Source organism: Meleagris gallopavo, chromosome 12, assembly GCF_000146605.3.
Source record: "Meleagris gallopavo isolate NT-WF06-2002-E0010 breed Aviagen turkey brand Nicholas breeding stock chromosome 12, Turkey_5.1, whole genome shotgun sequence".
Lineage (NCBI taxonomy): Eukaryota > Metazoa > Chordata > Aves > Galliformes > Phasianidae > Meleagris > Meleagris gallopavo.
This window is the reverse complement of record NC_015022.2, coordinates 17,160,624-17,186,259: the sequence shown is the minus strand read 5'-3', so window position 1 is coordinate 17,186,259 and position 25,636 is coordinate 17,160,624. Positions and strand designations below refer to the sequence as shown.

The following is a 25,636-nucleotide window of genomic DNA, read 5'->3' as shown; positions in this document are numbered from 1 at the left end:
CGCTCGAAGCCGCGGCTGCAGGAATGAGACCGAGCGGTGCTTCGGCGGCTGTAAGAGCGGAACGCAGAGGTCTGAACCCCGAGGTGCCGTGCCGTGCTGTGCTTCCCCGGCTCGGCGTGCAGCCCGTACAACGCTCAGAGCTGCTGCACGGGACGCTTCCCGCTGACACGACGCGGGGCTCGCGCTGTGCCGCGGTGCTGCGGAGCGGTGCTGCCGCACAGTGGGACGCGCGGTGCTTCCCGTGCCTCCCTGCCCTCCTTTGGCTCAGCAGCCGCGTAAAGCGAAGCGGGGACTGCTTGAGACAGCTCGGTGTGGGCAGAGGGAGCGGAGCGTGCGGGAGATCGGCTGCGATGCGGGGCGTTCTGAGATGGGCTGCGGGCTGTTCCCGGCGCAGACTTCGCCACGTGCTTCGCAGCGGTTCGTGCTGGGAAACGGGAGCAACCTGCGGGGGATGCGAGGGGATGTGAAGGGATGGGTCCTGCCGCTCTGCTGCGGTTCCTGAGAGCACAGCAGTGCGTGGGTTGGCTGCAAATGTACCTCTTTTGTGGGGGGAGGAGAAAAGGAGAGAATCGTTGAAAGCAAAACCTTACTGAGCTGGCTTTGCCCGGTTCTTTGCCTGCCGCTGTCTCGTTGTCCTGTGTGTTGCGTTCTGCTGCGGTTCGGTAGGGCTGCGCGCAGTTCGGTTGTAAAGGACCAACACGGGCGCTTGGCTTTGCGTGAGAAGTTTTCCAGCACTGAGGTTTCCCCCACCCTCGCTGTGTTTAGCAGTGAGGTACCGCTGCGTCCCACACAGCCTCCTGCGGCCGGGGCAGAAGGGACGGATGGGGACGATGAACGCAGGTGCTGCCCGGGATGCTTCGCCCTTCCCACCCGCTTGGCTCCCATTCGCGCGGCTCAAACACAGCGCGTTGGGTTTGCTCAGCACTGGGACACTATTTGCTTCATTTTTTTTCTTTTCTCACCCTTAATTTCCTGGTGCTCTTTGTTTTGGTTGGTGGGCAGCTTTGTCTGTTCTTGCTGAGCCCAGCATTCAGAGGCAGGCATAGGATACCAGGGCTGTGCTTAGTAGCAGCCTCGGAATTAAGCATCGTCATTTATATTTAAGTAGGCTTAACTTCTGAATTATTGAAGCCGTAAGCTTTCACTAATTCCTACTCTGCGTGGCTTTGTGTTTTTGGTTTTGATGTGAGAAAGGACTTCCTTCTCCTAAATTGGTGTAACACAATATACAATTTTTTCTCAATATATCTAGGAGGGTATCTGGTATCATTTCCCCAGTACCACTCAAAGACAGTGGATGAAATTCGAGCCTGCATTTGAGTTTTGTTTCTCTTAAGGGGTCCAACAGGAGAAGTGCTGGGCACAGGGCTGCTGCCTTCCCCAGAGTGGTGCGGTCTGGGGGACTGTGTGTGTCATTGGGACCGGTGCTGCATTTGGGACCAGTGCAGGGCTTGTGTCTGCTGGTGCCACCAATACTGAGCTTCCTTTGGGGGATTTGAGAGCCAGCCAAGGGACGGGGCTGCAGGGCAGGTTGGTCCCCCCACTCCACCCTGCCACTCGCAGCACAGGGAGCTGGAAATGCTGCACTGATCAGATTGCTCTTTGCCTTGTTACTTGTGATGCACATTGCGAGCTCCTGCTCTTGTTAGGAGCGGATGGTGGCAGAGGATCCAAGATTGCAGCCCAGGTCCCTGCCTCTCTTTGCTCGATCCCAATTTTGGCTGACGCACCCCTATGCAGGCAGTGCAGAGCAGCCCAGCAGAGAGCTGCAAAACCTTTCCCACACGCATGTGTACATGAGAAAGCCTCCTGCCTTCCTTTCCCTCTGAGCTTTTCTCCCTGTGATTTCTTGCTCCTGCGGAGCCCCATTTCACAGCACATACAGCGCTGAGCGTTGACCTCCTGCAGCCCCATCACCTCCCATCCCACTTCCCTACAGGAGCACCTTTGTGTGTAACACAGAGGCAGCAAAGCCCTGCGGGGACCTTGTGCTGGTTCTGATGGCAGTGTGACGTGGGGCAGTGGGGCAATGGCTATCACACAAAGCTGCTGCTAGTGTTGGTATGGCCCCAAAGCCACACACTGCCCCAGCGGTTCCATTCCATAGCCAGCAGCAGATCTGGGGCAGAAGATGCTTCCCTCCGAGCCCCCTTCCCCCAACATCATTTCCTCGTGCTTTGCGCTCCCGGGCTTCTGACCCCGGATATTGTCCTTTTATTTGATCTAACAGAACAATGCCGGAGCCCCCCTCTGCAGATGAAGAATTCCCATTGAAATCAGCTGAATAGCGCTGGGCAGGAACACAAACAGTCTGCTCAAAATTACTTTGAAATCACAAACTTATTTGAACTTTACTGGAGCTTTTAGTTTTACAGAGTTTAGAAACTAATAAATTATGGAGCGGGGCTCATGAAAACCTACCCGAGCTTGGTTTATCCAAAAGAATATGCAACATTTTGGTTTTGCAAGAAAATAAAAATAATTGTTTGCACGTGTTCAGGAGCCATTGGCAAGCACATAAAACCAATGGTTTAAGGAGGCAAACATGTCAATAATCGCACTTTAAGAGAAGAGGGAGGCAAGTTGGCAAAGCGCACAGCAGGCTGCTCTGCCTTGCTTCTGCATCACGTGGTGCTGTACCTCTGCTCAAGAGGAGCCCGCTCACTTCTCAGCCACCGTGCTCCTGTGTCAGTAACTTAAAGCCAGAGTGGAGGATTTGCTGCCTTTCTGGCTTTCTGCACGTGAGGGATGTTTCTGTATGAAGAGCTTTGCTGCCGGAACCTGAGAGTGCACAAAAGAGGAGAGAAGTGGTTGGGTTTCACTCTGCTTTTGGATCGAAGGGAGCGCTGCAGTGCTCAGCTGTGCGTTGAGATGACTGAGGTGGTGCTTTCCTCCATCCCAAATTTCAGAGCTGTGGGGTGGGAGGTGATGGGGCAGAGGGGGAGGGAAGTGAAAAGAGGAAGGAGGGAATGGAGTGCTTCCTTAGATGCGATGTGGTGAAGACTTTCAAAGTGTTTGACACGTGCAGAAAGCTCCGTGCCTCCAGAAGGACCTTGCCTCTCCCTGTGCATTGTGTGCTCCTGCCCACCAGGACCCCACGCAAATTTCAGGGCGGTGTGATGGGACCTGGTGATGGCGGGGTGCCCGTATCCATGCTGAGCCCAGCTCTGCACTCATCCTTTCTCTCCCTGGCCATTCTGTGTTTGGATGAGAGGTGTGATCTGGTTGGGGCTGCTGACCACGTGGGGAATGGATAAAGCACGGGGCTGCTGCGTGCTCTGGGTTCCTTCCTGGGGGTAGAGCTGTTAGCATGAAAAGGGTCTTTGCCCTTTCCAGCTCCAGTGCCAGGCTGTGCCCTTTCTTTAGGGCTCCCGGAGCATGTCCTGGAAGGGCCCTTTGTGCTGGGAATGCTTCCTGCTTCCACACTGTGCTTAACGAGCAGCCTCCTGGGATTGGCCCGATCTGGTCTCAAACATCTGAAAATTATTTGGAACCATTTTTGTGCTTCTCTGAGTGGAGTTTTTCCCTTCCTTGACTAAAACCAAGGGCAGAGATGCTGGCTGTGTGTCTGAACTTGGCATCAGGTGGCCAAGATCTCCTGTTATCCCTGCAGAGCCTCCTGCAGTCCCATCACAAGTGGGTACCTGGTGGAGAAATCACTTTGCGTAGCCTCTGTCCAAAAGGAAAGGGAATAAAAAATTCTGAGCTAGTAAACTTTACTGCCTGCAAGACGTGGGGCATGCTACAGCCTATTCTCCTCTTCTTTGCATGTAAATTTTTTCTGGATGCCCTAAAGAGCCAATTTGCACTTTACTGCAGTGTAGTGCTTTTCTCGTTAGTGTCTGGGTCAGCCTGGAGGAGATTTAAGGGGCACCAGCTGGGTTTTTAGGTTGCCAATTTCATCAGCTGAAACCTGTTTTAATCTGCAGGAGGACGCCTTTCAGCTGTGGAGAGCTGCTCCCTCCACCTCTTTGCATTTTCAGGAGTGCTTAAAAATAAAAGCACCAACAGTAAACAGGAGTTGTATTTTGTTGGGCCATCCCAACCTGCCCTGCACCCTGTTCTTTGTCCTAACACCAACCCCCCGTAAAAGCCCCAGATCTCTGCTCGTGAGCGGGGATGCTTTCTTTTGGCTGTATTAAAGCAGGACCAGAGCATAACCTTGGTGATGGCTGCTGCTGGGTCGCTGCTGATTTATGCTGTGCTACGTTGGGAACAAACACAGTAAATCAGGGGAGTGCACATGAGAGCTTTCTGCTCACACAAGGACGTGCTGCTGGGACAGGGCTGTGTGCGTTGGCTGAGGGCAGGTCGGTCCAACCAGGCTGAATTGTAGGGTCGTGGACTGGTTATGTTGGAAGGGACCTTAAAGATCGCCCAGTCCCACTGCAGTGGGCTGATTGCCCTCACCACGTTGGGTTGCCCAGGCCACATCCATGGCCATGGGCAGTGCAGGGATGGGGCAGGATGTTGGGAGCTGGGCCTTTGGGACTGGCATTCCTGATAGGAACAGGAGGAATTTCTCACACAGAGGGTGGTGAAGCACTGGAACAGGTTGCCCAAGGAGGTTGTGGATTCTCCATCCCTGGAGGCATTCAAGGCCAGGCTGGATGTGGCTCTGGGCAGCCTGGGCTGCTGGTTGGCGACCTGCAGATAGCAGGGGTTTGAATCTGGATGATCACTGTGGTCCTTTGCAACCCAGGCCATTCTGTGATTCTATTCTATGGGATTAGCTTTCTTGGTGGGACGGGCTGCTGTACTTTTCCAAAGAACAGGACAGAAAGCCAACGCCACGTTTCCCAAATGGAAAAGGACAACACTCAGATATGAGCGAGTCCTTTTGAAGCTTTGAGCATGAATCACAGTGTCAAGTGAAAAATAATTAAACTTTTTTTTTTAAATATACTTCAAAGTGTCTTTTAAGCTTCCCATTAATTCCAAGTTCTTTCTCTCAGCACTAAATAAATCTCTTGGTTCAAAAGCACAAGTGCTAATTGGTTTCTCTGAGTATGCCTGTCTGCTTGATCAATAGGGGAAGTAGTTTTTGTTAAATATTTGCACATATCGTCTCATATTGTGTAGCTCAGGGAGATGGTAAATGTTTCTCAAAAGGAGACTTGTAGGGTGAGGGTTCCAATAATTTTCTCGTGGCCTTTATGTCAGAGCTAATAAGGCTTCCTCCCTTCATCCTTCTGTAGGAGAGAAGGAGGTTGCCCAGCAAAGGGCTGAGGGCTCTGAGGGGTGAGCTCCTCACCTCCAGCCCCACGCCTGCTTCCAGGAGTGGCACTGCAGAGCATAATGCTGTAGGGCTGGGGTCCGGGATGCTGTGTGGGATGGGCAGCTTTGGTACTCAGCCCATGGTTGGGGCTTTTAGACTCCATAGGGAATGCATACGACCTCAGTGATTTCCTCTCTCTCACAGTTAGTCGTACTTTTGCTGTTTCCATGCAAGTTCAGTGCATCATTTGCTTCCAGTTCCATCATTTCTGTGCCTCGCTGCTGCCTGGTTGGATATTGCTGCTAATGGAGCTGGCTGCCCCTTGTCCCCAGTACCTCATCCTGCTGCCTTCACCTCTCATCCCAGTTCTGGGGTCTGCTTTGAGGACTTGTGTCCCCACAGTGCCCATTTGGGAGGCCAGACTTCAGCCTCATCTGTTCAGAGCCCAGTTCTTGAAATCCATGTTATATGTGAGTAATCCCACTGAGTGGAAATTCCCACTGTGGTTACAGCCAAATGGATGCAGGGGGATATTTCAAAGAGGACAAAACGTGTAAGGTGCCCAGTTCCTACCACGTCCTGTGCCCTGTTTTCTTCAGAGCAGCTGTGCAGCAGCCCGTGGACCTTAGGCTGGGCAGTTTGTGGACTGGTTTCTCATGCTTGTTCCTTACGCTGTGCAGCACTGGATGGTGCAGCATTCCAGAGCTTGTATGGGGTGTTGGGGTGAAGGACAGAGCTTGGCTTCTTCCTTAATCCCATATTAGCACTTGTTATCTGTCTGATGTATGGAGGGGCTGGGCTTCCCTCTCCTCATGCAACCATCAGCTGGTTGCCTTGCCCTGAAGCTCAGGAAAGTGGCAGTGGGATTTCTTCAAGGTCAGAAAAGCATCCCAGGAGCCAGAATTTGGGGTGCTTCTGGTGCTGTCAGGCATCTGTAGGGAACAAAGCAGTCGATGCCCAGTGTCACACCTGGAGGTACAGTCCCAAGGAGACCCCAGGAGCAGCCAGCAGCCATCCCTGCCCAGTTTGTGTTGGAGGGCACCAGTCCTAATTGTGAGTGCCCTCACTGCTGCTGCTCGAGCAGCCCGTGGTTTGGATGCAGACCGAATGTTTATGGAGGTAAACATGATTATCTCCAATCACACGCCTTAATGATGGTTATTATAATGACAGCTATTGTGGGAAGGGCATGTAATTATGTTGATTCTTCCTTTCTTCCTTTATTGTACATATAATAATAAGCTGTTTTATCTGAGAACACACGGGAACTGGGGGAAGAGGAGCATTTAATTCATTAGGATTTGTGTTGGTTGTTTTCTTTTGATTGTCTTTTATGTTAAATCCTAAATTCCTGGTCAGTCTGTAGGGAGCCAGAAGCTCAGTGGGGAGGCAGGAGGGGGTCCCTATCCTGCATAACATGGGGTGGGGCCCCAGTGTGGTTGGTGCTGGTGAGGCTCTGTCCACTTTGCAGAAAAATGCAGAGCATTCATCTCAATTCCTTAATTTTCATAAAGTAATTGATGGCTTTGTGCTGGCTGCAGTGTAACTTGCAGAGAGGACCCCAAGGCTATCTCATAAAGAGAGGAGTCACAGCGACGATAGATCACTGAGATGGCTGGGGCTAGCCTGATGTTTTAAGACTTAATGGGTTAATAAAGTGTGTGCTTTAGGTGTCTGTCACTAAGTAGAGTTTGTCCATTCCCTGCACACACTCATACCTTGACAGCAGTACCTTTGACCTGCCTGCACTACCCCGGCCTTCTTTGTCTGCTCCGTCCATCTGCCTTGGCTCAGGTTGCACTCAATGTTTATCCCCCGTAATCCAATTTAAGTTGCCGTAGAAAGCAATGGGGATTTGCAGAAAGAAAGAAAAAATCTCACTGGGTTTGCAGAGCAAAAAAAAGGCAGGCATTTTTTCTTTTTTTTTCCCTCTTTTTTTTTTTTTCTTTTCTTTTCTTTTAGGATAACACTCTCATACTCCTCCCATGCATTAACGATCTGCTCTCCACCCAGTTTGACCTTTTTCATGGTGGGATCCTGGCTGTGCTGGGTTCTGCCAGAGGCAGGCATCACACAGACCATTCTGTGGCTTCTGTCTGCTGGGAGATGTTGGCCACATGCATCCCAGTTCTGCAGGAAGCCGTGGCATTGGGCCCCTGGAGCCCAGGAGAAGGGGGGAAGCTGGATGTCAGGGCAGAGCTGTGGGAGCTGCATAAGAGAACGGCCAGAATGGTTTTCCCTGTGCTCGGAAATAGCAGTTTTCTTGCTCTTCTGGAATTTCTTCATTGCTCTCCCCTTAAAAAAATAAATAAATTAAAAAATTGCCTCCATCACTGCATTTACACCCTTCAAATATTTATATGACTCCTGTTTCTTGGTCTTTCGTGTCAGTGTGTGTTTTGGGCTAACCTTTAAACAGTAGCTTTATTTCTGTCTTCTTCTGTAGTGCCTAATCATGGTTGTATGGCAAATTATACCCTAAAAAGGTGTGCTGGACCAAATGAAGCATAGCAGGCCAAAGACATAGAGTTTAAACGTTCAGTTGGCAAAAGAAGTAAACGAGTGTGTATCTGTACGATGGGAAGCGAGGGTTTGCCTGTTGTCGGGACAAATTCTGCAGTAACTTATCTCAGCCTTGGAGGGCTGTGTCTGTGGATGTGCCTTTGGAAACCGAACCCGGGATTTTGAGGGCAAAACCTTTGGATGCAAAGCACGCCCAAAGGTTGCTTGTTTTTCTGGAATGTTTTCATCACGGCCTGTTAGCTGCCTTAGTGTTGACTGTTGCTTCATCTTGTTGCTGACGTGTTGCCCTTCTCTCTCCTTGCTTTTCAGATTTTGGTCACTCCTCTGAGCTGGCGTTCGTTGTGGAGCCCAGCGATGACATAGCGGTGCAGGAGCAGCCCTTGATCCTCTACTGCCAGGTGGAAGGCATCCAGCCCATCACCATCACGTGGCGGAAGAACGGCGCCATGATCGTGGACAGCGAGAACGCCTTCATGTTGGCCAACGGCTCGCTGTACGTCTCCCGCTTCCAGAGGGTCCGGGGAGACGGCTCCTCTGATGAGGGCGAGTACGACTGCATGGCACAAAACCATTATGGGCTGGTGGTGAGCCGGAAGGCGAAGATCCAGGCAGCGAGTAAGTAGAGGCTTTGTCCTGCCTGCGCCTCGCGCTGTGGTTCTGCTGTGGGCGGTCAGGTGGAAATTCTTTACTCGGAGGGTGGTGAGGCCCTGGCACTGCTGCCCGGAGAGCTGTGTGTGCCCCATCCTTGGAGGTGCTCAAGGCAGGGGTGAATGGGGCCCTCGGTGGCCTGAGCCAGCCCACGGCAGGGAGATTGAAACCAGGGTCAGCTTTGCAGCTTGACGGGCTCTGCTTGGCAGGCAGTACTTCCCAAACCAGAGGCGAAGACCTTCAGAAGGTCATGGTTTCTCTCATTTTGTTATTTAAGACAGGCAGTGTGGAGGCAGCAAGGTCTTATTTACTATCAAGCGTGGCAGTGCCTTTGGGGGCAAGGCTAACAACATCAGACAGATAGTCTGGTGGGTGAGCCTGGAGGAGGAGAGAGATGAAAATGTCAGCGAGGGAATGAAATTTAAAGGTGGGGGAGGAAGAATTACAGGGCCGGCTGCAACTCCAGCCCCTTGCATCTGGAAATGCTGCAGTGGCTGTGGTCCTCTTGGGGTGTCTGCTGTTGGACTGGATGATCTTGCAGGTCGTTTCCAGCCTTGTGATTGTATGATTCTGGTGGCTTCCCCCTTTGCCAGCTCTGGTTGTGGATCTGTCCTGAGACTGAAGCAGAGCTCAGGAGCTGTTCACGGTGGCTTCTGTCCTTGTGTAGATGGCTTTGCTCTCAGACTGCTGCTCATCCTTTTTGCTTGTAATGAGAAGTTGCTGCTAAGTATGATTTCTGTAAATCTGGGAACATGGGTGTCTGATAAGATCCTGAGACCTGGCCAAATGCTGATCTCTTAAATTAAGTTTTATTGAATTGTCTTCCAACTTGTTTGGAAGGTGGCTACCACTATTCTTAGTGTGCAATCCCCTTAGTATTTCTTCCATTGTATATGCAAGCTACCCCATGCTTTCTTGGTGCAAAGCAGAAAAGTCTATGGCAAAGTATGGGGCCAGACCCAGGGTCCCCTGGTGGCAGTCCCCAGCCTGGGGGGCCCTTTGAAGCTCTGCGTCCCGCTCCCCGCTGCGCTGGGGTCCGCTGGCAGCCCACCAAGGGAACACTTCAGCCCTTGTGTCTAACAATTCCCAAGTGCATGAAGTGGCCATCTGCAAACCTAGCTTTTCAGTAGTGTAAGAAATGACATTGTCCAGGAGCCAAGGGCTTTGGGTCCGTGCCAGATTAGCAGCTGGATCTAAAACTTGTCAGTCTTGTGGTGCTAAACCTCGGAGCGCTTTTGTGAATGGCTCTGGCATTTATGAGCTGGGAGCTGGCTGACGTGCAAGCACAGTGTCAGACTTCTCAGACCTGTAAACAGGAGACATGAGAGCCAGAGGAATTACCTTTGGGATAGCAGATTGTCAATAAACACTGTTATCTTGGCTCTGGCATCAATATGTATGTGATGTGCTGTGTGTCCCCGAATAGCATTTCCTTTTGTAGCCATCTTCGTGTGAATCAAAACAAAAAAGGGATCACACTGAAGATGCTCAGGAGCCCATTCTGGCTTCAGGCTCTGAGAAAACATCTGGGTGAGACCAGCACAGAATGTAGGGCACCTGGCCTCAATGCCACAGCTTCTGCTGATAACAGGAGTGACTGAGGAAAGCTGTGGGCAGGTGTAACCTGCTGCCCTACTGAGCTCCTGGCGCGACGGGTGGGAGCACAGGGCTCGCTTCTACCTCCTGAGAACAGATCCCAGCTGTCTCCTCAAGCCTCTGTATCTCACGGTGATTTACCTGCGGGTAACAGTGATCTTCCATGCTCCAGATAATCAAATCTAGCAAAGGACTGTCAGCTCCATCTTAGAGGAGCACTGCATTGAAGCCATGGGTGCTGGCTGCCTGGAAGAAAAAAGCCACGCGCTGAGCAGACCTGAGCAAAGTAAACACTGCCAGTGGGTAAAACCTCATCCCAGCGCTGATCTCTTCTTCCTTCTGAGCCTGACATCTGAGCACAAAAGCAAAGGAGAAACAGAAACCTTTCGCAAACAGAAATCTTGAAAGTTGATCAAGGCCGTGCTACTGAGGAATAAAAAGGATCTGACAGAGCAGAGCCCCTCGAGAGCTCCGCTGCACTTTTGCTGTCTTCAAAGGCACGCTGTTAGTCTCATATCACCATTACAGACCCCGGCTTTGTAATATTGCTTGGAATATAATCTTCTTGGCTCGGAGGAATGTACATATTTGCATTCAGGAAATGTGGGCTGGATATCATATTTTTATGTTTCAAATGTACTCTGACAGTTGGCATGAAGCGAAGTTTAAGTGGAAGAATATGGGGCTCACAGCCGCGGCGCGTGCGGCTCTGCCGGCGCTGGGAGGGCAGATATCCCCGCTTTGGCACGAGCTGGAAACAACCGAGGTGCTGCAGTTTGTAACTCTGCCACGGGGATAGGTGTGTGTAGAAGTGGGAAACAGGGCAGCCTGTGTTGTCAGTCCCATCCGCCCCGGATCTTATTACTCCCCTGCCTCGGTTTACCCGTGGAACGAACGCTTCTTAAAACCTTCCTCCTACAAACGGGCTGACGAAATTTTAGGAAGTCTGAAGTCTTTGGGAATTTCTGTGTTTTGTCCTTAATAAGCAAAGATACTGAGCAGAGGGAAGCAGATCTTGTTTGCTCTGTGGGTTGGCAAGTTGTGTGTGAAGCACGTTGCTCATATTTTTGTGCTGTCACCTCCTTTTGAATGAACGTGCAAGCAGTGCACACGTGGCTGAGCCAGGCAGGGGCCCTGGGCGTTCCCACCCTGTGCCTGGCACACTGCTTGGAGTGCCCTTGGTTGGCGTCTCTGCCCCTGTTCAGAGCCTGGTGTGTGGGTTGAAGAGGTGGAATGCAGCATGTTTTTATGATCTGATCAGTATATTGAATACAGATCTTTTCCCTCGTGACAATTTCATAATTTCTCATGACTCGGTGCTGTTTTAATTAAAATCAGTTTGGTGCTCTCCTGAGGCAGCGGTGTCCAGGAGAGCCTGGCTGTGGCTGTCCCTCCCATCCAGAAAGCAGAGCCCGTCTGCACTCGCTGCCTTTGCTGTCTGTGGGTGAAGACACCCCTGAGCTCTGGACCCCGCTCCTCTGGAAGCTCCCTGACCCGCAGCCACCTGTGGCTCTCTTATAGCTCTGGCTATTGATTCCACTTTTCTTCTCACTGCTGCCCTTTGCTCAGCTCAGCCTTCCTCATGTTGTCTCGTGGCATTTCCAGCCCTTTTGCCAATGCTGTAATTTGATGGAGCTGGCTCTGCATCATCATAAATCACAGCCCGGCCAGTGAAGTAAGACCCATTGATTATATCACTCAATAACAAGCAGTTACCACTAATTGGAAATCACCATCTAACTGGGTATTGGTTCAGGCTCTGCACGCATCCAGCCTGAGAGTAGCAATTTTCACTGTTTGATCTGGTGCTATTAAAAAAAGATTAGAAAAGAGAAAGTAAGTCAATCGTGCAACTTGGATCCAGAGACATTTCTTGAAGCTTGTTGAAAAGGGCCCAGTGTGTGAGTGCTTGGATGTGAGAGCAGCTCTGGACAGACCTGGGCTGGCAGTGCCACACTCCTCCTCTGCCTTGCCATAGGGGACCACTCATCACCCATCTTAGCACCCTGCATCCCCTGTGCCCACAGGGCTCCCTTTCTCCTTCCCTTCTGCATCTAGCCCTGAATCCCATTCCTCCATCCCACTGGCCATCCTGAGCCCATCTTGTGGTCAGCCTGCTCTCCCCACAGACTCCCAGACTGAGGGTCTGGAGGCCGTTTACAAAATATAAAAAGAGGGAGGTCTGCTGAATATGCATGCTCACGAGTTGTTTTCCCTGCTAAGCTGCTGCTGAGGGGAGGAGGTTGTGAGTTGTGGGGCTTTCCAAGCAGCCCACATCTTCCCATGGGTTCAGCTCCTCTGCACGGAATACATTCAGGGTTTAACCTGCAGCCCCTTTTCCAGGCTCTGGGGTGGTGGGAAGAGCTGCTGAGCCCAAATAATGGCAGCATTTATAAGAGTGTAGAGACAAGAAGGAAGTCTAAAAGGATTAGAGAGAGACAAAGGGGGCTGATTATTTTATGGGTCACAATACAAGGCATTAGAGTGAGATCACAAAGGGATGTAATTACAAAAGAAGGCCATACTGGGGGGATCAAACCAGGCTTAGAGTGTGAAATGTTTTTACACAGTTTTGTTCCACTCATTATGAAGTTAGCATTTAAAATTAAGGTTTATATAAGGTGGCACCAAATTTGTCACCAAGGTATTTCCTGGGCAGTGCCACTGTGGGGTGCAGGCTGAGTCTGGGAAGTCAGACCTTAAACACATGTGTTTCCTATGGGATTTTCTGTGCCTTCAGTGTGAGCAGAGCCCCGCCTGTCACTTGTGCTTGCACCGTGTGAGGCTGTTCTCACTGCTGGGATGGGATGCTGTTGTGGTGGTCTGTTCTGGGGTGTGAGACACGTGCTGGTGGGAAAGAACGTGTCCTGGTGTCACGTTGCTGCTCTGCAGATACAGTTGTGCTCCTCCCAGCAACTTCTGGCTGTTGTTCACTTGCAGTTTATCACAGTTTAACACCCAGTGCTGCATACCAGGTTTCCTGCACTCACAAACACAATTGTTGTTTGTGACCGCTTGCATTTAATGCTCTTTCTTCTCTAGTGCTGAATATTGAGTTTGAGCAGAAGGGCTTCGTGTTGATACCTGCTGTGTTTCTCTGACTGGTCATAGAATCATAGAATGGCCTGGGTTGAAAAGGACCACAGTGCTCATCCAGTTCCAACCCCCTGCCATGTGCAGGTCGCCAACCAGCAGACCAGGCTGCCCAGAGCCACATCCAGCCTGGCCTTGAATGCCTGCAGGGATGGAGCATCCACAACCTCCTTGGCAACCTGTTCCAGTGCTTCACCACCCTCTGTGTGAAGAACTTCCTCCTAAAACTTCCTCCATCCTCCCGATGTCTGTGCTCTGCGTTCTCACAGCTCTTGGTGAACCCAGAACTAATTCTGGGTGTGTAGCAGTGGTTCTCAGGGGAAAAACACCCGAGAGGAGCTACAGGAAAAGAAAAGGAAAAAATAAAATGGAGTGGAGCAAAAAGACTGAGAGGCTTCCAGGAGAGGTAGATGATGGTGAGTGGGTTCTTTCCCTTCATCAGCTCTTCCTGCTGCCTCCAGAACACTCTGGCTCACATGATGCTGCCTCTTACATCTACACTGTGGCCCCACATGTGCTGCAAAGCAAGCATACAGATTTAGAAGCCACTGAGGGGAGCGGGGAGATTTGGCTGGCAATTCTTGTCAATTTGGGGGATTAAAAGAGTTTATCACTTAACCACCCGCCGCATTTCAATGTCTGCATCTAAGAGCCAGAATCCGTCCTGAGACTCGAGCGTATTATAAGGCCATATTTCTCTCGGCTGCTCATTTCGTAGCAGTGTGATAGTTATTTAAATATCATCTCACACTTCTCCACAAGGCTTCTAACGTAGATGCGCCAACCTTCGCTCCGGCAATGTTATCTCTCATATTGGGGGTTTGCACTGCAGGCAGTAATGTCACTTAGTCATTTATAGAAAGCTCAGGGGAAATATATCAGAAGAATTTCATTAATGGTAGCACTGTTGAGTTATTTGTCTCAATTAACTCTCGGAGCACAGAAATTCTACCATCTCTGCAGTGTGGGGATGCTCCCCAGTTCTCTGCCTGGGGTACTAGCATGGTGCCACAGGTATGGCTTTCATTCTCATATCCCGAGAAAGGCCGAACCCCCCAACCAGCTGTGCCTCGGTTTCTCTGAACATGGGGTGATTTGCCCTTTGCAAACCCCTGTGCATGTCAGTGCTATATTCCAAAGCCCTCTGAGCACCTGGGGTACAAGCTGTCCCACGGACAACGGGGAGTTGTTTCATCTGCGTCTTTGCTTCACTGCAAGCCTGCCAAAAGGCCAACGCAGTGCTGGTGCTCAGGTGAGAGTGGGTTGTGTTCCTGCTGCCCTTCATTGGCAAGGCTGTGAGTAGGAATTAACGTTCCAGTTTGACCATAGCAATCGATGCTCTTGATCTGGTGGGTAACAGCAAGTGTCTGCAAGTTAAAGGAAAGTACTGCTACTTTTGCCTCGAAGCTCTGATCGTGCCTGTGACTCACAGTTACTGAAAATGCCCAAAATACAAATAAATAAAGAGGCATAGGAAGCTGTAGGTAGAGATATCTCAGGGCTGTATAGTTCACCCTGATCCCACTGTGAGATTGGGATTTGAGGACCCTGATTTGGGATGTTTGAGGTCATTGGGTGCGGAAGTGACATGAGCAAAGGCAGTCCCCCAGTGACCTGCGTGCTTCCCCAGCATGGTGTGAAGCTGGGAGGGACGAATCAGTGAGCAGACAGCAGTTGGGATGCTGGATCCTGTCTTTTCTGCTCCACTTTTGGCTTGACCCACCATCACAGCCCTGTTGCTGGGAAGGGGATCTGCTCCCACTCCTCCTTGGCACAGCATATGGTTTTCAGAGAGGTTCTTGCTTTAAACCCAATTTTACAGTTGGGTTGACTGAGGCAAAAGGAGGTCAAATGATTCGCCTGAGGTCACTCAATAAGTGGCTCAGATTAAATCTCAACTCACAACGCTGCCCGTTCCCAGCGCTGGCTGCGCCGGCTGGACCAGATGGCCTTCTGAATGCGGCGTCAAGATCCTCGTTTTTTTCTCTACCTCATTGTTCTCCATTGTGGGCTTCTGAATGCAGGACCTTGAAAGTGAGAGTCATTTGGATTTGCTGAGTCCAAGTTATTCTGTTTAACAACGTGGATTTGCAGGAAAGGGTTTCAGCACACCGCTTGGCTGCAGAGGTTGGAATTTTGCAGAGATTTTCCTCGTAGCTTTGGACTCCTGATATTGAAAGTCTCTCTGCTTCTACCAGCTGAAGTTGGACCCTTTACCTCTCAGCTGCAGTCCTATTGCAGGGCCCTGCTCCATGTGGTGACTGTGCCCCAGTTTTGCCTCGCTGTGCTCTGCCAGTGCTCTCTGTGCCTTCTCCTTGGCTCGGCCCTGGGATGACACAAGGGCTCAGCACTGGGCTCTCCTGTCTGAATGATGCCATGTTCGGCTCTGGGAGCCTGCAGGCACTTGTGTCAGCTCTAGAAGCACAGGAGGAAGTGCTGACACTCCCCTCGTGATCCCGTGGGGTGTCCCACACATCACTCCTGACAGCAGTAGGGGCCAGGCTGCAGCTGGAGCAGAGCAATGATATCGTGAGAGAAGCTCCATCCCCGCTCCTCGCGCCAAGGAGATCCCTGAGAGAGCAGGCAGACAAATCCTTGGGATGTTTCCAGGAGCAGAGATGTTCTCTGTGTACTGGCAGAATCCTCTCCTGTCCCTCCTCCCTGAGACCAGCACCTCTCACATGCCTCTGTAAGTTGGCACCTCTTGAGCATGCCTTGATTAATGGTGTTTTTTTGTCAGTCCTGAGGCCCCATTATGCCCCTTTGATGCTGCATTTCGCACTTACCGCTGTCACTGAGCTCAATGTCTAATTTTCACAGGTCAGAGGAGAGGGACAATGGATCAGGCCACGTTTGGAAGAAACAAATGAAATTTAGCTGCAACTGAGAGCGCTAATTAAGAGTGAGGATCAATTTGGATGTACAAAAGAGAGAGTTTTAGGCTGCTGGTGTGTAAATGAGCGACGGTGTTGCCCTAGCAGAGAAGACTCTGTGTGTGCATACTTCAGCTGCAGCATTGTGCTCTGCTGCATTTGATCAATACTTCTGTGCTCATTCATCATGGGAAAACCAAGTGTTTTCCTGCCTGCTGTGCCCAGGAAGGGCAGGGGCAGCAATCCTGCCACATCAAGTCATTGTGGATCACAGCGAGATGGTTTTGGCCAGCATCGGGATCTTTCTTGTGTTTCTTTGGCCACTCCCAAGTCTTCACATAAAAGGAAAGGTGAGAGTTTTTGGGGGTGTTTTTGGGGGTAAGCTGTTTGCAGATGTCTAAGCGGCGCCATTTAAAGTCAGTTTGCAGATCCTTCTAGACCTAGTAGAAACGCATCCTGTTTGTTTGTGTTTGGATTTGCTTTGGGCATAAAGATAGGAGCATTAAGCAGAGCATCCTTCTGCCAGGAGAGTTCCCGAGGGCAGCTGGGTTCCCATGAAGCAAAGACAGGATTCGTGCTACTCCCCAAGGATCAGGCAACAGCAGCAGTCCTGTTTCCCCTTGTTTCTTGGTGTGGTTGCCCATTGCTGTGTGTTTTTCCTGCAGCTCAGCATCTCCTGTGCTTGCCCTGCCACCGTCCCATGCAGTGGAAGCCTGTGGCTTGGCTCCTCAACGTTTTGGGGTTCTGGTTTTCACATAACAGCTCTGAGGTCTGGTGGTGTTTGTTTTCCATAAGCCTCCTCCCTCCCAGAGAGCTGTTGGAAGTCTTGGTTGAGGGCTTTGCTTCATCTTGAGCTCTTTGCAGTGACATGGGAAGTCCTGACTGCCTCTTTCCATGGTGATCCTAACGCACAGAGAGGGGAGAGGTAGGTCAGCTTAAAATCCCTCTCCAAAATAAAGAGGGGAAAGAAGAAGTCCATATAAAAATAATTTATCTTAAGTGAGCCCATAGGTAACAAGGCTTGGAAATATTTTATGAGCATTGGGAAAAATCTGTCTTTAGATAGATACAGGGCTTGTGCAGAAGGGGGTGTGGAGGAGACGCTCCAGGGCACACTTGGGGTTCTGTAGGCTCTGCCCTAGAAACCCAGAGCAGTGGGGTGCCCATCACCTATCAAAGTGACAGAGACTTGTCTGCACCCTAAGCACAGCACCTGGGAGCTGGCTGTAAGGATTCAGGTATGACTGCTTTGGCCAAAGCAGTGTGGTGGTTGATGCCTTGGGAAGCCTGGCTCCACTGATGGCATCCTACTGACCTTGGGCACCTCTGTGACAGCCATCTGTTCTCTGGAATTGGGGATGGAGGCTCTGATCCTCCTGGTCCCCTCCCAGCTGTTTGGGTCTGGGCTGGAGCCCTGCGCTGCTTCGAGCTGTCCAACCCCATTACAGCTCCTAGGCAGCTACTTAGAAAAGACAGCACTGGATATACATACAGAGGCATTTGTGCACCCACGGACCACATACAAACCTTTCTGTATAGCCTGCATCCATGTGAAGCACCTCTGTGGTCCTGCAGGAGAAGCAGGGTTTGTGCTTGCACAGCGCCCTGCCCAAGGGAAGCCTGATTAATTTTTCTTTCACTAACTAGGCTCCCCTAAGAATGAGAGATTACCTGCTCTTCCAAAGAGTGCTTCCTGCATGCGAAGGAGCCTGGATGGCTCACAACTTTTAATTAGCTCTCCTGACCAAGGCAAGGATCCCTCCTTCCCTCCCTGCCTTGCAGAGAGGCAGTGATTAGAATTACAATGAAGATAATCCAAACTGTATGTGTAGGGTTTTCTGTAAGCGGAGAACAAAGCAGGACATCCATCTGGTGAGTGTGAGCCCATAATACCTTTCTGCTCATTTCTCCAGTGCAACAGGAGCTGTTTGGGACGGAAGCAGGCTCATTATTTTGGCAAGGCTTGCTGACACGCAGAGCAGTGCTGCCTTGTAATCTCAGAGGCACTGAAACCGCTGCTCAGGAAGGAGCGGCGCTTTCATTTTTAAGTCCACCTTTGCATTTCTCCTTGTTAAAGCCCGTAGCGACGAGGGATACCAACCTCAGCAACTCGTTAATGTATGAATGAGAGAGACCCTTAGTTTTACCGAGGCTAATCAAAGCTGAGAGGTGTTTTAAAAGATACTGCTGCTGTGACAAACATCCCCGCAGCAGTAACACATTGGCTGTGCCCAGGGTGATATTGCAGGAGACGACCTCCTTATTGAGTGAGCTACCTGCTGTCACTTAAAGCCTGCTCTGCAGAGGTCGGAGCTCCTGCCTCAAAGCTTTGGCATCTCTCCCCTGTTGTGCTGTCCTGCCAGCGGGAGGCAGCCCAGGGGAAAGGCAGTGTGCGCAGCAGGGAGATGCAGCGCTGAGCCCTCGGGCTTTCCGCACAGCTGGCTTTTGCTGGGCTGCTCCAGCACTGCGAGAGGATGGGAACGAAGCAACAAAAAGCCGTGCCGGCAGCGCGACGCATGCCTTGACTCCTGCCATGGCAACGAGTTCATCCCTAGGCCAGGACAGCTTGGATGCGACATGACACTGTGACCAGAGGCCAGCCCAGCCCATGGCATTCCCAGCGATGTCCAGCAAGGCAGCAGAGATGGGTTTCACGCCTGCAAGATGCTCTGCTAGCTGCAGAAGTCAGGCTGCCGGTTCCCAGCCTCTGGGCAATGCCTTTGGGTCACTGAGCTGGGCAGCACCAGCATGCAGAGCTGCGGTAGTTATTGCCCTGCAATGCACAGAGCTTGGGAGGGAGATGGGGAGCCCAGATCTGAGCCAGGGGTTGAACACAAAGAAGCTGTTCCCTCCTTAGTGCTCTGAGCAGTAGTGCTGAGATCTCCCCCAGAGCGTCTGCTTTGCAAGACATGTCTTTTCAGCCCTGGATCTTAGCTGCTGGCACGGCCCAGGAGCCCCAGAGGTGCTGGGAGGGAGCAGCTGGAGCCACGCAGAGGGGAGAGATTTTCAGCTGCTGGATCGCAGGGCTTTGGGACAACGTGATTTTTGACTGCATGCTCTGAAATACATAGGTGGAATATCTCTGGAGGACTGCTTTGCTTCATGTAGGAAAAGGGGAGGAAAAAAGGAAAATAAGTACTGTACTGTGCTGACAGCTTCTGGTGTTCAAACGCTCGGAGTCAGGCTGTCTCTCCCCTCCCAAAATTACAACACTGGTTCTGAATTCAGATATTTAATTTTGATTTTTAAACCTACCAAATTATTAATTCCTTTCGCTTGTCTGTTGACCTCTGGCTGTTCTCCTATACTGAAGTCCTGTTTCTAGCATACATGATTAGTGGAGTGAAAAAAGCTTGAAAGCATCTCACCATAACGAGAGCTAAGGTTGATAGAGGTGCAGAACACCGCAAGTTGGGGTCTCACAACACTGCCAGACATCACAGGCTCCTTGATGAGACTCCAAGAGCTGGGAGAGCGGAATAAACTGATGAGTGTCTTCCATTTTGGCTCCTTGTCATGTAAATAGGCTCCAATCTGCATGTCAGATGCCACGGGTGAGCGAGTATAATAACATTAAAAAGAAGGCAGCAAGAAACCCTGATGTGTGTTTTAGCAGTCTTTAAACAGGCAAAAATGTCTGCTTGGAGGAGTTTGGATGGGTTGAGATGGCTCCTCCTTACCGCTCTGCTTCTTATGTATAAAGGTGACTGTGGGGCTCTAAGGAAAGTACTTTAATGCAACATAAATATAATTGCTTCAATGAAATGTCTTTAGCCTCCTGAGGGAAGTTTTAGTCTGCTAAGCCTTTAGATATGAATGGGCGACTCTGTAATTGCTATTGTTTCAGAGACACATTAAGAAGGCCTAATGCTGATCACTGCTGGGTGTTATGGAAGCAGCCCCGTGTGCTTTGCAGGATGAGAAACTGACAATTGCTTCAGGACTGGAAGTTTCTTTCCCTGTTAGAGCACGGGGTTGTGAATCTCATTTTGTGGTTTTTTCCTTTTCCTGCTGGTATGTGAAGTGATGGCATTTAAGTCTTTGCAATGTAGGCTTGGGGTCATGAGCTCGAAGGCAACATCTCAGTGCAGAACTGAGAGGGGGGTTTGGGGCTCTGGTTGGTGCAGTCTCGTGCCCATGGTTTGGGCATTCAGGAGATGTGCTTTGTATTTTTTCGGTACGATCAATAAAACATGGGATATTCTTGTGCATGGGTAAGCTCCCATCTCTGCACTGGGAGCAGTTGTGTATAAAAATTGGGATCTGAGCTTAAAGACTACTTTTATTTTGGATTGTCTCCTGGATTTTGTTTCCTTGGTTGTCTCCTGTGCCCTGTAACCACCCCACATGCAATGTCACTGCTGCTTCCCCTTCCCCCTGTAGCCTCAAGTGGTAAATCTTGGCCCTACTTGGGATTTACTTTTGTTCTGGAGATTTTTCCTGCTTTCAGAAACTTCCCATAGAACAGAGGGATTTTATGGGTCTGATCTGTTTCTAAAGACTTTTCCCATGGGCTTGGTTTTAAGGAAAGCGAAAGGAGCAGCGTAATCCCTGACATACAGTAGATTATCCTCAATTAATAACACATATTTTTCACGCTGAACGCAACCCCAGCCATAATTCAGTCTCCATCCTGGGTGCTGCTAACGGAGTCAAACCATTACACGAGAGCTCCGCGTATGGCCGGTGCCAGCTTTCGTAATAAGTCGCCCTAAAAACATGAAGAACGAGGGGCAGCCAGTCAATGAAAATCCCCACATAAATTGACTTTTTGTGCGCCGGCGGCGCTTGGCTGACGGCCAATGCCAATAAGGGCCCGGTGGGCCTGGATTCGCGGGCAAACAACACTTCTGCACCATGGCATCCCCACGAGACGCCCCGCCAGCAGCCGTCCCCCCCCGCCACTCATTCCCTTGTGTCCAAGGAGGCCGTTGGGGAGGGGAACGTCTCGCTGTTGTGACAGGGAGCAATGAAAACATGAGTGACAGAGTGACATTTTGACAGCTTGACGTCGGGTTCCTCCTGCAAATGTAAATACGTTCATTTGAATCCAATTTGCACAACCAGGAGATTTTAATGGGGAATAAATTGAGGATTGCTGAAAGGTGAATTGTGGGAGATTTATTATTTTCTTTATAACGTGGGAATATTTGGGGATTTTTTTTTAATGGGTTTGGCCCCATAGCATTCCTCCCTCAGTTGTGTTTTTCCATCAAATTGCTTTGTTTTCTCCCAGCTTAATGCTAATCCCCATCTGAGCTGAGAGCCAGGTAGCGATGAAGTTCATTAAACACACCTATTGAGCAGCTGATAAAATTGAACTGCAGTCCCATCTTCCTCAAGTCGGGAATTCTTAAAACAGCCAGTAGACCATTTTGTCTTTTTTCCTACGGGATCAAATCTGTTGCTCTTCCTCGATGGAGATCACAGTGCTTTCATTGGAGATAGGAGCTGATTGTCCCATCGGGTGGAGCAGGAGTGCCTGGGTCACACCTCGGTGTGTGATGCACTGGGACAACCTCAGCAGCCCAGGGATTTCCTATTCCTCACTAACGTTCCCTGTAGCAGCCCCTCCCTGAGATGCAGGTGAGAAGTGCTGGGAGATGCAGGGCTGCGCTTTGCATTCGTGCCCTGGGAGGATTACAGCTGTGCTTCAGAAGGCATCGCAAGCAGGTCAGAGGTGGCCGGCACTGGGATGTTTGAGGGTACGCGTGGTTTTGTTTGGGCCCTGCAGTTTGTGTCAGAATGGCCTTGTAGCTGCAGCTCCTCAGTGAGTTTCTTAAACCCTGGCTGTATAAAAAGCCTGAATCTGTTCCACCTGCTTTTTTTAATCCTTCCTGAAACTGTTGTGTGCATTCTGTGGCAGGAAGCTCTCTGGCATGAACAAAAGAAGCTCTCTGCAAGGCAGCCAGGGTTGCTCATTCACCATCCAGCTCTCCCCTGCTAATGAGAGTTTGTGCACATCTGACAGCGAATGGGATTTTTGGCTCTAACTGGAGTGGATGAGTTACCTTGGCTAAGAGCTAGAAAACCTTAAGCCTTAACCACAGTGAAGAGATGCAGAGATCACACAGACCTTGTAGGTGTTTGACGTGGGCACCTGGCTGCCTTCTGTGCTGGAGGTGAGATGTAGCACTGCCCTGGTGCCACAGCTGGGGCTCCATCCCCTGCAGCACAAGGCAGGCATCCCCCAGGGATGGAGGATGTCACCCAGGGCTGCTAAGCCATAGCAGATTGCTTACTCCTTACACTGAGACCTGTGAATACCCGTAATGGATGCTAATTAAGAATCTGCTTCCTTCTCAGTTTTAAGTGAAAGGGTGGCAAGGTAAAGTGACAGTCAGACCTCATTTATCTTAATGAGAAGGGTCAGGAGATTAATTGAGTTTTACTTAGTGAGGGTGTTGCAGCCTGCCCTGTGTGTGTTGGAGGACACATCTGCATTTTGGGTGTGCGGGGCTTTTAGCTGAGGTCTTGTGGCTACGTGGGATTTAATGCTGATGTCCCCTGAGGACTTCCTTAGGGAGAGAAGGTTCAGAAGAAACCCAAGAGGCTTTTAGTAAGTCTGTTGTAACTTTGTAAGGGATTCAGATAACCTGATGGTGAATTTTGCAGACAATTTCTCCCTGGTTTGTGAGCCCGACAGGCTGTGTTGCATCCATGTCTGTGGTTTGTGCTGTGCTGAGTGAAGCTCCTTCCTGCAGCAGCTCAGACATTTAGCCAATGTACTTAGCAAATGCCAGCAAAAAGTGTGATTGTTTCTACATTCCAGACTCTCACCTTGTGTTTACCACTTCTGAGGTTTGTTTGACACCATGCTGACATATTTACAGTGTAGCCTTACTGTATATAGGTGCAGTAATCAGCCAGTCATTCAGGGCTGCATCAGCGAGGCAGAAGGAGAGCTCTTTTTACTAGTTTACGTGCAGCACCATGCTGTGTGCATAACCTCATTTCCCAAGCCTGTTTCCTAGGTATTGAACATAGACTTGAGTAACACCTACTCTTTAATGGGACAGATATCCAGCTGGTGTATATCAGCACAGTTCAAGCTGAGAACAGCTCTCTGTCTACAAAGGACGGTGCCAAGATTAGTGAGGGCCAGCAAAGCAGGTGAATGCTATCACTGTCATTTTTCAGAGGGGACTTGAAGACACAGGAGGGGTAGGAAAGTGCTGATACAGTCCAGAGCTCTATTGCGGAGCTGATTGGTGCTTGGAGGGGAATTCAGACCTGCTCTGCTGGAGTCATTCATGCTTTTTCAAAGCCAACGTCAAAATTTCCTGTTCTAATTAGATTTTTTTAGAAGCACAAATGGCAAAAAGTTCATTAACTGTTGCACGTAACCCATTTCAGTGTTTAAACGCACCGTGCTTGTGAGCTTCAAGTGCTGGTGGTGCTTTTCTGGCTCTGTGAGGAGCAGTTGGCTTTGAGTATTTCCATGTCATGCTCAATGGCCCGCAAGCGCTCTGTTCTCCTGCCTTACTCCCAACATAAGCAGGCAGGACCAGGCCTTTTGAAAGAAGGCAGCAACGATGTGTTTTGTGCTGGTGAGTGTAGAGCACCTTGTCTCATGGAGAGGAATGTCTCTAAGGTCACCTGCAGAAAAGCCTCTGCTGGCTTCTTGCTTGCATGCAGGCTGTGCCTTCTGGGGCATTCAGCAGCTCCATTGGTATTTCTTAGCAAAAATGTTACTTTTTTTCCACCAAGCACAACATAGTGGGGCTGGGATAACGACTGCTCCCTGGAGTGGATCTCCTCTGTGTGGGGATGGTATCTTGGGAAAAGATAGACCTTTGCCTGAGCTCTTCCCAAGATATGGAGGCAGCACAGGGCCAGTGGGCAGCTGGGGATGCAAGCAGTTATGTTCCATCCAGGCACTTTTTCTAACCCACTGCTACCCGTGGGGAGAGAATTCTCCCCTTCCTCCGGAGAGCGAGACCTCATTGTTCCCAGCACCTGAGGCATGCAAAATCCCCCTTGCCATCCTGGAGCAAGGGTCCGAGGGAGGCCACGGCTGATTAGCGAGCCCAGAGCAAAACACTGGCTAAAAATCTTGCTTGCATTACTTTGCAGGAGGCTTGGAGGGAACACAGCACTTCTCAGGCAGCTGTCAGCATTGTCTGGTCGGAGCACAAGCACAGCTTCCCTGTTATTCCCAGCCTGGCGTAGCAGGCAGTGCTGTGCTGTGCCACAGACCTCACGTAGCACTGCCCAGACCCCAGGGCTGCAAGGACCTTGCTCAGAGGGCTGCACCGTTTGTCCCCCAGGACGATCTCATGCTCTGGCTCAGTTTGCATTCAGCATGGCGGGTGGGACACGTCCCTTTGCTGGACTAATGAGACCAGGCGTGTGTGACATTTTTATGACTCCTTCCCAAGCTATTTCCTCCAAGTTTTCAGTGCTTAAATTGGATTCTTCCCACTGCCCCCAGCGGTGCTGTTGCAGCCATCTGCAGATGAAGAGCGATGCGGAGATAACATGAGCAGGGTGGGTCTGTCTGACTTCATGGCTCTTGCATCTTTCCTGTAGGGTTTGTCTGACTTTTTGCCAGGCACAGACACATCTGTCCGGGCATTTCCCGCGGCCCTGCTCTAAGGGCTGCCTGCAGCTCTTCCAACCCTTTGTTGCAAGAGGTGTTTTTCACAGCAGATGTCTCAAATGAGCATTTCCCAAGTTCTCACTCCACTGGAGATATTCTCAAGAGAAACACACTTCAGTTTTATAATGTAGATGAACCTCTCCCTCCCCTGCCCCGTCCAGTTTCCAGCCCTAGAAGTGTGCAGCTTCTAAGGCTTGAGGGAAGCAACCACACAAAAGCCTATTACAATTGTGTCGCATTGTGTAGGGTGGGGATTTGTCATTTCAAGCAGAGGGCAAGGGAATCATCATAATTATATATAATACCTAAAGTACCTATAAATACAGATGTGTATCTATGCAAACCTCGCCCCTCTCCAGCGCACAAGTCCCCTTTCTGGCCAGGGTTGCCAGACCACCCTGTCCTGCACAAACAAATGAGTTAGAAAGTCCGAAATTCCATCCCTGCCTTTTGGGGCTTGTCTGGGGAATTCCTGAGTAATGGAGGTTGAATTGGGTCACAAGGGCAGCGGGGAATAAATCTTCAAAGGTTAGCTCTGGCATGAAGTCTCCTTTTTAGGCATGTCAGGGATTCTTTTGTTTTGCTTTGTTTCCGAAGGGCCCCCCCTGCCCTGGAACAATAACCTCACTGGGGCCAGGGCTGGCCAGGCACAGCCCCACAGCATTGTCTGAGGGGCCGGGGGAGGTCCGACCTTGGGGGGGACAAATGACATCTTAAAGAATGGCTCTTCTTCTTCTGGACACTTAGTAGATCAGTGTGCATTCAATTAACCCTATAAACCGTGCAAGGTCCAGGGAAAGATCCTTTCAGGCATTATGGATTGAAAGTATTTGGCGGGTGGGGGGAGAGCTGCTGTGAGCTGTGTTTAAATAAAGCCCATTAGGCAGGAGCAGGCTGGCGGGGGTGGAACGAGGGCTGTTTTTTTCTGAAAATTAAATTTGATTGTAGGCTCATGTGCTGCTCCTGATATTCTTTGCTTGAAGTTAGCAGAGCACAGCCCAGCTCCGGCTGGCTGCGTTGTTTGGAAGCTCGGTGCCCGGTCACCAGGGTGTGAAAGCATCTAAATATTTCTGCAGAGGACTA

General features: G+C 50.4%; 1 protein-coding gene across 1 annotated transcript in view; it reads left to right on the top strand.

Annotated features, from left to right (window-relative positions):
- The first annotated feature begins 6,171 nt into the window (after positions 1-6,171).
- The window catches only part of IGDCC3 (immunoglobulin superfamily DCC subclass member 3), a 76,216-nt gene continuing 56,751 nt past the window's right edge, over positions 6,172-25,636 (top strand). Inside the window, 2 exon segments of the mRNA XM_031555226.1 lie at positions 6,172-6,193; positions 8,051-8,356. Of these exon segments, the coding sequence (XP_031411086.1) occupies positions 6,172-6,193; positions 8,051-8,356 (328 nt within the window).